General features: G+C 48.5%; 1 protein-coding gene and 1 long non-coding RNA gene across 3 annotated transcripts in view; one reads left to right on the top strand and one right to left on the bottom strand.

Moving 5' to 3' along the window:
- LOC135919488 (uncharacterized) overlaps positions 1 to 12,136 on the top strand; it is a 40,843-nt gene that overhangs the window by 924 nt on the left and 27,783 nt on the right. The window contains exons 1-2 of one of the 2 annotated variants that reach the window (XR_010569980.1): positions 4,331 to 4,793; positions 11,923 to 11,983. This is a non-coding gene — a long non-coding RNA (uncharacterized lncRNA). Of the gene's footprint in view, positions 1 to 4,330; positions 4,794 to 11,922; positions 11,984 to 12,136 lie in introns of those variants that run through there. The other variant, XR_010569979.1, reaches the window with a different exon arrangement.
- LOC135919485 (fatty-acid amide hydrolase 2-A-like) overlaps positions 6,465 to 12,136 on the bottom strand; it is a 44,027-nt gene continuing 38,355 nt past the window's right edge. Inside the window, exon 7 of the mRNA XM_065453343.2 lies at positions 6,465 to 7,416. Within this exon, the coding sequence (XP_065309415.1) occupies positions 6,820 to 7,416 (597 nt within the window). The 3' untranslated portion in view covers positions 6,465 to 6,819. The remainder of the gene's footprint in view (positions 7,417 to 12,136) is intronic.

Raw genomic sequence — 12,136 nt, 5'->3', positions numbered from 1 at the left:
CTTATCCGAAAAGGTGGAGTGTTTAGGTTTCAGGGAGGGTTTCAGCGTTGCGAATGTGCGCGTGGATAGCCACGGTCACTTTAATAACACGTACACCTATGAGCAAAAGTATACGGACGACAAGGGATAGCGCGATAAAACAGATTTTTTCCTCTGCCTGTGAAAACAACTTGGAATTGAAAGCAGCAATCCAAACTTGGCATTGCGAACTTTCTATTCTACTCGTCAATTTCAGTTTATGCACGTTAATTACAAAGAAATTCATTTTTTTGGCGACCCTGTGCTTCGCATACTTTTGCTCACGGGTGTACCTGTCCCTGTTGACCGAGCGGACACCTGCAGCATGTGTAGAAAGGTGGTTAGCCGAGGGGACCGATTTTTACTAATCATATCATCGGAAGCCCACAAACAATGAAATTAACGTAAACATAGCAAAAATTACTAGTACTTACTAATTCAATTAAAGAATAGATAAATTAATGGCAATGAGAGTGGATCAAAAAACAACTTGCCGCAGGCGGGGAACGATCCCACGTCTTCGCATTACGCGTGCAATACTGGGCTACCGCGGCGCCGTTTCCCCATCCACTTTCTTGGGTATTTACGAGTTACTACTAGAACTAACCTTAGGAGTGTCAGCCAGCGTTACCACTCACAAACCTTGGCGGTGGATGTGGAACATAACGAGGGTCTCGAATCCGGCAACATTAGTGCCTTCAGGTAGCCTATGTAGGTTTATTGACCGGTTCTCTTCACCCAGAAAGATCACGTACTCGTGACGCCTGCGGCATGAAGGATGTCTTATATACATATGCAGGAAAGAGACGGCGAACGTTTTGTTAGACGTGTTAACGTTTGCGTATATATATATATATATATATATATATATATATATATATATATATATATATATATATATATATATATATATATATATATATATATATATATATATATATATATATGTATATATATGGGAGCAACAAGTTAGCACAAAGAAATCAATCGGATACAAAATGTCTCCAATCAACACCCTGGCAGTGCACATAGCGACTGGCTGAACTTGCTGTGCACTGGCTGTTCTAAGCAATAATACCGAAGGCATCATGGTCACTTTCCGTAATTTACGGCAAAGTTTCTCACTAATCACAGATACAGCAGCACCTGTATCGACGAGGGCAAGACATTTGATGCTATCAACAGACACTTCAATAACGTTAGCGGGGGAAAAACGAGGACTTTGATGTTCCGACGATGACGCAGTTCGTGCCTCAGGAACTGCGGAAATCAGTTTTCCGCCTCAGTAGTACTGGCACTGGGCCTACGACGCATGGGTGAGAGTGAGCGCCGACGAGGGGAAGGCGAGCGACGAGTATTGTAGAGCTGTGACTGCGGTGCTGGTATGTCATCAGCAGCGTAGACTTCCGATGGTGGTCGCTGAGGCATACGGTATGGTCGGAATCCGGAGCTGGGTGGTCGCGCGGTGCCCACGAAGGCCGGCAAGCGCCGGCGGCAGAAGCGCGCTACATGCCCCGGTGTACCGCAGGCATAGCATATTGGGCGGTTGTCAGGAGTACGCCAAGGATTTGTGCCTTGCTGCTGTGCGCTGAAAAAGGGAGCGACCTGCTGGCGAGGCGAGGGCGGATGAGAGAACACCGGCTGGAGAGGCGCTGAAGGCGGAGGAGAGAATCCCGGCAGACGAGGCGCCCGTGCAGCGGCTTCAGCATACGTCAGAGGCGCGGCCACGGGAGCCGGCTGACACGGAGGTGGAAGAGCTTCGGTCACTTGCTCTTGAATTACCTGTCGGATCGCTGGAGCCAAATATTGAGAAGGCTTCTCCGTGGTCGGCAAAATCGAGAGCTGTCGCGCGACCTCCTCGCGCACAAATTCTTTTATTTGCGTCAGCAAAGTTGCGTGGTTGTCGCCAATAACCAATGCTGCTAACGAATCTTCCGTAGGCGGTGGGCGCCGAGCTAAGATGCGTTGTTTCCGTAGCTCGTCAAAACTTTGGCACAAGTTGATAACTTCGGCCACCGTACGCGGATCCTTCGCTAGCAACATTTGAAATGCGTCCTCATCAATGCCTTTCATAATGTGTTTTATCTTGTCCTGTTCCGCCATTGACGGATTCACGCGCTTACACAGGTCAATGACATCTTCGATGTAACTTGTGAACGTTTCACCGTGATGTTGCGCGCGCCCCCGTAAGCGTTGTTCTGCGCGAAGCTTGCGCACAGCGGGGCGCCCGAACACTTCTGTGAAACTTGTCTTGAATCTGCTCCACGTTGTGAAATCGTGTTCGTGGTTTCGGAACCAGAGGTTCGCGACGCCGGTTAAGTAAAACAGCACATTGTGCAACTTTGTGACGTCGTCCCACTTGTTATGCTGGCTCACCCTTTCGTAAGATGACAACCAATCCTCCACGTCATGATCATCGGTGCCGCTAAAGATGGCAGGATCACGCTGGCGCAATGCACCGGAAACGATGACCGTCGGAGGCTGGGGTGCATCTTCCTGGGTGGTTTCGTCAGGCATGGTCGCAGCAGTCGGTAGCGTCCTGCTTCGGAGTTCCAGTTTTTGAGGTTACCCCGCAGCTCCACCAAATGAAGTGGGGTTTATGTAGTTCGTTCGAGGGATCGCAGGTAGCTCTAGATACGAGTCCTAGCGCTTCGCACCAACAACCCGCGCTCGTGTCTCGCGCCGCAGCGGTGGCAGTCCGCACAGTGCCACATGCATATTACCCACTACAACTACAGTGCCACATGCATATTACCCGCTACAATATATATATATATATATATATATATATATATATATATATATATATATATATATATATATATATATATATATATATATATACAGAGAGAGAGAGAACGCAAGTGCAGTTAGTATAGCAAGTTAGCCTTCATGCGCTTGTTTCTTTAATAAATCCTATGAGGGGAACGGAGTGTGGTGACGGCGCCTGTGAACATGGCCTGCGCTTCTGTGGTTACGTCATGCGCGTCGAAGGTGCCGGCACGGCTGCAGCAGCGGTTGCGGCAGATTAATGGGGTTGCGGTGACCGCGGCGGCGCTTGTGTCGGCGTAGCGTGGTGCCGTATGAAAAAAAAACGATGCATGATTTCATAATCTAGGCAGCCCATGTATTCAGCCTCTGAACAGATTCGCTGACAATCCGTCCCCGCATGAATGTTGCGGCCCGACTAATATTATGATACACTTCCATTAAACTTTCAGTCGTGAGTTTGCGGTTCTGTAGCAGTGTTTCCTTCGCGATCCACCTGTTTTCCCCTCGCTGTAAGTTACCATCGAGTTGTACGGACTCGCCTTACACGCTCCACATTTTATGGAAACGTCGAGGAAGTATTTTCTCGCTTTCGTGGATTTGATCAGCTTCCTTCTTGCTTCTCGTGTAACTGCGGAGAAATATTCGCGTATAGAAAACCTAGACTCGTTCCACTGATGAGATACGTTCTTTATCCTTATAGAAGGTCAAATTCGATATGATGGGTCTCTCTTTGTTATCGGCATACTTGCCTAATCTGTGCACCCTTTCTAAGTGCATACCCGATAGGCTTATGTCAAGTTTTTGAAAGCAGAAATGAACAATTTTCTACTCGGACGCAGCCGAGTCCCTTCTTTCATTGTCCGTTATGTTAAATAACAGCAGGTTTGAGCGTCGCATTATATGCTCAGTGTCAGCGCACCGTGAAGAAATTATGGCCAATCGATCAGATACTTCGCGCAGGATATCAGCACTAGCTGTGGTATCAACCGGTCTTCTCGACGCGGGAGTATTGACCAGGGTGGCAATCTTTGCGTTCGGCAGTTTGATTTCACCTTCAGCGACCTCCTGTTTTTGTTTCGAATATTTTAGTTCAGAAGGTAGCGTTACCGAGCTCCACCTTTAACTTGTGAAACTTGTTTGTAACTGCCATATGAGCGGCTGTGACACTAGTTCAGAAAGCAAGTGTGATTGCGCTTATTCTAATTCCTTAATTGCCTCTATTGCAGCAACAAAAGCTTCTTCTTGAGCCTTCGATGTCAAACGTACACTTCTGAACGCGATCGCAGCCGATTTGGATCGGATTTCTTGATAGCGGTCAACAATGGACGCTGCTACATGGTCCAATTATCCGGACCGAGTTATCATCGCCTGCTGATTGTCGGCAAATCTCAGAGCTGCATAATGCCTTGGCTACCAATTCAGATGCGCAAAACATGGTAAAATTGGGATACCAATTCAATTTTACAGCTTACTATTGCTCATAAAAAGGTTTTCAAACGTTTATTATTATTGTTGTTGTTGTTGTTGTTGTTGTTGTTGAGCTGCCTTCATTTTTTTAGACTTTTCAGAAAACTGCGTTAGAGGGCGCAGACGTCAGCCTACGATCGCGATTAAGAGGCTGATCAGGATTCTCGAAAAGCGATCGTCCAGATCCGGACCTCGCAACATTGCGCTCTCAAATGAGCGTGAAGCAACCCTCCATCCGGATCAAGCTCAATCCGGATTGGCTCGGATCACGATTAGAAGTATGCCTTTGACACCGGTATTAGTCATTCGTCTAGGATGTCATCCAACGTCTCCCGACAGCATCAGTTTTATTGCAGACATTGTATAGCACATTTCGGGCGCAAGAGCCAAAAGCTGATAATGTACCGTAGCGGTACGCGCTGCCCGAGCCAGTAAGCAGCAGCAGCTTGCGGTGCAAACGCCGCATGGCACCGACGTCCTGTGCGACCAGAGACCAAGGAAGCAGCAGCGGCGAACAAGGCCGGCCAGCGATAGCGGTACGTGGTGCGCGAGAGCTGGCTCGACCACCGTGCGCCGGCGACGGTGACGTGACGTCACAGCAATGCCCTTTCTCCTCACGCAATACCTGGCGCGCTATCGGAGCAGGACGCGTACCCGTTCGCCCGCTTTGCTCCGTCGCAGTCAATGGGATTTTAGGTGCCGTTTCGCTGTTACAGACTACATACGCCTGCTTTTTCGCTCAATGGGTCATTTGACGGTCTGGCATCAACACGTAGGCAGATAAAAAGGAGAAAAAGAAGAAAGAAGGCCACATTGCCACATATTTTTGCGGTATTCACAACACCACCAAATAATAGCACGTAAGTGCCATGACAGGATCATTAAACTGCGTAAATAAACTGCACAGAACAAAAAGGAACAAACAACGAAGGAGAACAACGCATCGAAAGATGCAGTGATCGGGATAATATACGCAACATCTTTCTAAGAATGTCCTTACAAGTACTGTAGCGAAGAAGACTGACGCGCCCTATGGACGCACTATCATCACCGGCCCGCCGATGAAGAGGGGCTCGCGCTCTGTAGTTGTAGCGAAGAAGACTAGCGCGAGCCCCTCTTCGTCGGCGGGCCGGCGATGATAGTGCGTCCATAGGGCGCGCCAGTCTTCTTCGCTACAGTATATACAGGGTGCGTTGTTTACAATACATGTTTTTATAACAAGCTATTAGCGCATTGAACATGGCGGTTTTGCAGACAAGCTCATATGTAATCCAGACATGCTTTGCCGCTATTCACGTGAGCTTCGGAAGTGTAATAAATTTCAGCTTACTAGGTAACTTTTTAGTAGATCCTGAGGGGCAATAGTTTAAATGACGAATTCAAAGGCAGTCACATTTTATGCACCCTCACTTTCAGAAAAGAAATTATTGAAAATCGCACCTAATTCAAGATATTTATCATCGAATTTCATGGGTAAGTTCAGGCAATATCGAAAGCTAGCACTGCGGTAACGCAGAATAGGCGGCCCTGCTATTGTGTGAATGGTTCGGCGATTATGATTGGCCAAGACAGGGTCATCACATTCCCTGTAGTCTAGTCACCTAGGGAAGACGACTATTTTAAACGCGGACCTTAGGTGCAGTGAGTATCTCCTGACGCGTCCTAATGTATGCTAAGACATGTAGCCAGTTCAAACATTTAAAGTGCTCCTTCACAGAGCTGGCTACCATATCTGGAGTCGGCGCAAGTACGTAAAATAAATCCGTTTCTATCGCTCCTATTTCCGGGCATACTCGTCCCAGTGCCTGGAAGATTCCTGGCCTAAACAATACCCCGAGTTGGAACAAGGGGCAGGATTTGCCGCCGGCATGCTATCATTCAAACTTGGCCCCACACTTGTTTACGGGGCATTGCCGTATTACGGCCAGCGGTACGCGTTCAGTGCGGATATTGCCTCGACTGAGCTTCGCAATTTGACGATGAATATCTCGAATTAGGCACGATTTTCTAATTTTGTAATGTCTAGAGAGAAGTCAGAGAAGGTCACGTGAGTGTTCACTATTAAAAATTATATCGCTTGCTCAGAGCTGCTCATTCTAAAAGGGTCGTCGAGAGCTAAAACTTTCAGCAATGTGTGGAAGGCGCCGTTGAAACTAAATTTGGCAGCATGATTATCGACATCGCGGATTTCACAAAAGGGACACCTGTGAGGAGTTAAGCCTAAAAAGTTGCAATTTCTTTTGTTTATACTTCCTGTAAAACAAACCGCTAGAAATAGTCTTTCTGTGCAGTGGTTTAAAATAATAAACAATAGAAAATCTTTTTATACGCGGACGTGATGCATCATTTTTTTTAATGGCACATGCTTCTTACGGCGTATGTTTTCACTCTCCACGATTATAAATGTACAAAATATTTTGCACACGTACAACCTATTGCATCTGAGGCACTCATCTCCTTTGCGATTGCGCACACCTGGGAACAGCTTCCTTGCAATTCTGGCTACCTTAAAAAGCTCTAATAAGACGGGTCAGCTATGATAAAGTGTCATTTGCCGAGACGTCAGACTCGGCCTTGCTGTTTCACCGAAAGATCAAGCCTACCAAAGCGGTTCTCGATCTCCCTGGCGACAGCCAGGCATAGCCTGTCGTTTCCCCTCTTCGCCACCACCTGTACACACAGGGGCAATCTCTCCGCTGACAGCATTACAGGGCACACCGAGACGGGCACCTTGAACAAGCTAAACAGTGCCGTCATGCCAGGCGAATCAAGGAATAGCAAGTCCTGATTGTGGAACGGGGCAGCGCTGGTGGCCGCGGGCAGGACAAGCACTCCATTGTCCCCCAGCGTCTCCTCGAACCGGTCGCGGGCGATTTCAAAGGAGGTGATGTAGTCCGCAGCCTTCTGCTTCGAACGCAAGCGACCAAGCGGCGCCATGCTGCACACGGCCAACGCTGCAAGTGTGTGCCTGCCGGCTCCCACTAGATGGCGGAGCAGTTCGATTAACGTGTTGAAGCCGCCGGGACGGAACATCTCGGGCATAGGCTCGGGCTGCTTGACGCCAGCCACCTTGAACCACATAAACATGCCAAATCGCAATTCGGGCAGGTGCAGCCGATGCGCTTCGAGTCCGTGCGCCCCCTTCAGGTACTGGGTCACCTGTGTAGAGTACAGAGACAAGAAACTTGAAAAAATAATGTCACATATTTGGAATATTACAGAAACAAAAGAGAAGATTGACTGCAAGAGAGGCGCAGGGTTGGGGTACACTTTTTCTAACATCTTCGAAACAACGGTAACATCACACTTGCCGCAGCACAGCGGTCACAAGCTGACGCACGAGGTGAAGGTTGAGGCGACGTGTTTGGAGGGGGTCATGTTGGTGTCTGCCACCATGTGCTGCCACTACCTCCACTCACGTAATCGAGCTGCTGCGTCGCCAACCGCTGAGTCGACGACATCGATCACGGATCGACGTCATCCGGTGCGAGACCATCTTGTCTTCCCTTCTTTTCACGCGCGTTGGGAGCCGCGGCGGAAAATTGCTCACATCACAGAGGCAGCTGTCACCTCATCAATGGCACCAACATGAAAAGTTATTAGAAGAATACAAGAGTCACTGTCCTACCTGCGCATCAGTGGAACGGGGAGGCACTTCTAGCCTCACGCACATCCTGTCCTACGTGCGGTGAGCGTTTAAATACAATTTAATCGCAAAAATGCCCCAGCTTCCGGAGTAATCGCACGAAGCCACGCATGACGCAGAGAGGTTGCCAGCGGTTGCGCCGTCGCTCTGCGCGGTAGCCGAAAAAATAGAACGCGTAGAGAGCAAAACTTGGAGGACGCTTAAGCTTCGCCTTTAAGAGTGGAACACGATAGCATTCAAAAATCCCCGAGTACTTCTCATGCTTCCCGGCAACTGGAGCGTATGCAACCGTAATGCTTACAGGGAAACGCTGGCCGCGAACGCTATGGACGAAGGCGGGCTTTGTGGTAGAAACGTGGCCACTTGCGTGGGCCGCGACGCAACGGACGCGAGCGCCAGCTGGAGGTATTGCAAGGAAGCGGGCGCACCGCTCCGTGGTCCCCAGGACACCCGCGCGCCGGCGCACGCAAATGGCGGACGCCGTGGCTAGTCTTTGAATGGTAGAAACGCTGTAAAAAGGGTTTCTTTGAGTTTTCGCGTAACGGAACTATTTTTGTCATGTGGGCAAATTACAACCCGAGAGCGATCATGTCTGCAGGCTGTGTGTAAGTAATAATTTACGATTTTTCCACGTATTTGACTTGAAAAATTCAATTATTTCAGTAAATTCCTTGCGTCACATGGAAGGCCTGGGTATGGGTGGTTCGAAATCCTTCCCGAAAAGACGCCGGATTTTCTGCGACACGGGCTCCTTAACGCACTTGCATTGAAATGTTTAAGAACATGTCGAGACCATCAAGATTGCTGTAAAAGAGGGTAGTTGTCGCGCAACGTTGAAGGATGGCGCTAGTTGTTTTCGTTTTTGCGGAAGAGGAACTGGAATACCCTGTCTCAACCGTTATTGCGTTGGTAGCGTCTGCAAGGGTACGTGCAAAAGCTTCTCCGCTAGGCCGTATGTTGACACTAGTAGTACCAGCGCACTTCAGGATCTTTTCAGTAGCTTTGTCTCAGTGCCTATAATCATTTGCCCACCAACTAGGTCACTGGTTATATGCAACTTTTCAACGAACCTAGAGAGAAGACGAAGTTATTCTTTGATAGAACGCTTGTATTTTTGTCTCCGCTTTTTCTCTTTATTTCCCTGCATTTCGGGGAGCTGCCGCTCCCTCTTTGAGGCAATGGATGAAGATATCTCCGAGGACTTTCCTGATGCGCAGCCGTCAGGTCGGATAGCGCCCAGGAAACGTGGAAGTGCGTCAAGCGATAAAGACAGCGAGGCCACTGAGTTATGATCGGACAGCTTCGACTCATTGGACGATGACTTTAAGGTCGTGATGAGTAGATCAGCAAAAAGAAGACTACTGCAGGCATCTTCGTCGCCAAGTGCTTCTACCGTGAAGAGTGCACCGCTGCGCTGGCCGCACACTGTGCTCTTTATGCCCGTGGACCCGGCGACCAAATTGCGGTTCCTCAGCAGGCAGGACCTCTCTACGTTACTCGAGAATCACACCGAATGAGATTAAAGACGTGCGAACAAACTCGGGAAAAAAATGTTCTGGCAGTTGATGTGCTACATTGCAGAGCCCTTGAAGGCCCCCGTAATGTAACTGAGATCGACAATGGGAAGGTGCGATCTTTGATCCCTACAGGCGGCGATAGCACTGCGGCCGTCATTTGTGACGTCGACGTTGCCATCCCGAATGATTGCCAATACCGATCAAACGAACGACAGAAGGCATTTTCATAACAAGGATTTTCAGACTGAGAAACACACTGTGCGAAGATTTTGCTTGAAGGAGACAGCCTACCTTCCCCCGTCAAGTTTGGAAATGTCCGCCATCCAGTACGACCATTCGTACTGAAGCCCCTCCAGTGTTTCAAGTGTTGTTAGAATGGCTACGTAAAGGGTGTCTGCGTGAACAACGTCGTGTGCCCGCGATGCTCTTGGTCGCATTCAGAAGACGCCTGCAGCACAGATGTTCGTAAGTGCCCTAACTGCACTTAACTGCACTGGACGTCGGGTGTGACGCGACTGCAGCTTAGCGCGCCGCTTCATAAAGTCGCGACTTTAACATAATCCTACCTTCGAGAACAAGGACTTCATATATCGTGCGAAAAGTGTGCAGCGGTGGCGTTTACCAGGAAATCAATGTCTCCGTACGCGATATCCGTCGACTGACAGCTGATCTCTACAGCACAAGTCGCAGTTTCTTGGGGGCGGTCATTGACAGAAATCTCTCCTGGACCCTTCGTGTGAATTATGTGAGAATCTATGCTGCAGCTGTACAGAGTCCTCTTTATTGTATTCTTGTGGTACAGCCTAGCGGACATGTTCAATACCTGAAGAACTAACCTGAATGTAATCCAAAGCACCCAAGACCAAGCCCTAAAGATATGCCTCGGTCTACCATCTACCACAGAGTGCGTCAACGACTGAAGTTATTGCAGTCGCTCAAGATTCCGCTCTTGGAACACAACAAACTATGGGTGTGCACATGAGGCACTTCACCCGGACCCCTACTCACCACCTTGCAAGTCTCCCGGTAGATAGATCCCACATGACATTCAGTGCGACTGTCTTCGCGCACCGTGCCTCTCTCAGGTCAGGTACGCACCAGCAGCAAGATCTGCCATACCTCCATGGTGTGTGCGCCGTACTCAAGTAAACCTTGCAATCCCATGACTTAAGAGAAGGTCGGACTTGCTGTCATCAGCACTCAAGCAACTAACTTTACTTCTCTTGTACGTGAAATAAGCAATGCACACACGTTTGTACTGACGGATCAACTACATCAACCAGTTCCAGTGGCGCATCAACCACTCCCGTCACTGCAACTCAGAACTCCGGCCGGTCTCCACCGATGTGAAGCGTCTCTCCTGTGTCGGTAGTGGCTTGGAGTTGCTTTCACGAATGCCTACTCAGTACTAATTGGAATGGCTGATAGTCCTGCATGTGATGTTTGCGGATACGTGGAGAAGACTGACCACTTATTGTGCCATTGTCCTCAATTTCAAGCACAAAGACAATCTTTGTCCAACACATTGAGGAAATTAGATGATCGTCCTCTGAGTGAACAGACAATGCTAGAGCACCATTCCCATCGATCATCGGCACAGAAGGCAGTGAAGGCACTTTTATGCTGTCTGAGAACGTCTGATTTGCGTGATTTGCGCGAGTGGCTTTAACACAAGTACTGTCCGTACACGTCTCTACACCTTCTCTCTCCCTTCTCCCTCTTCCCCTTCTCCCTTCCACAGCGTAGGGAAGCCAACCAGACCCTTGAGTGGTTAACATCCTTGTCTTCCCATATTCCTCTCTCTCTCTCTCAACGAACCCATCTTGCACTAACGTATGTCACTCAGCATGTGGCACTGCATATGTGATTTATCTCTGAGTAACTGACTCCAACAAGTCACTGGTTATGTGCCACTCTTCAACGTGACACCGACGTATGTGCTTGGTCATGTGGCACTGGTTATAAAGTGGATGATGATGATGATGTGTGTTGTTTTGTGGCGCAAGGGCCAGGTTTGGCCAAAGAGCGCCATGACAAGTGGTGATGTTGACGATGTATTATGGAGATGTGACTTGGCTGTAAAGTGGCCTAAAAATAGTCGCTGTAAAGTGCGTAAAATCTATGTACTATAAAATTATGGCGATGACTAATGACGAATACTGTGAACATTAAAATCTATCGTTGAATGATGCAAAATAAAAATATATAGAATGGTAAAATTACTTGGAGCACTGCTGCCTCGCCAGAGCCCTTGAAACACAAGGGCCTAGAGGCATGTGCTATACTAAAGAGCTATCGCAGCGGCATCCTCTGAGAGAGGACCCGCTACGAACATGTAGGGCTAAAAACATGCAAGACAACATCTTTCAGAAAACTTAGAACTGCGTTCGTGTCAAATAAAGGTTCTGGGCCGAGTAACATAACAGGATGAAGGGGGATGCGCTGCCGGTATGCTAAGGGAAAATGCTTCTTTCTTTCATGTTCGGCTTCCCGACACTCCAGGAGGACGTGGAGGACGGTCAGCCTCTCACCGCATCTACCGCAGGTTGGAGGCTCGTTTCCCGTGAGTAAAAAGTTATGTGTGCCAAAAGTGTGTCCTATTCTTAAACGACAGAATAGGACATCTGTCCGGCGGGATTTTGTTACAGGAGGCCAGAAACCTAATTGTGGCTTTATTACATGCAGTTTATTATTTATTTCTTCGTCCCACATGCGT

The sequence above is a fragment of the Dermacentor albipictus genome, chromosome 3 (assembly GCF_038994185.2).
Source record: "Dermacentor albipictus isolate Rhodes 1998 colony chromosome 3, USDA_Dalb.pri_finalv2, whole genome shotgun sequence".
Taxonomy (NCBI): Eukaryota; Metazoa; Arthropoda; class Arachnida; order Ixodida; family Ixodidae; genus Dermacentor; species Dermacentor albipictus.
This window is presented reverse-complemented; position numbering and strand designations above follow the sequence as displayed.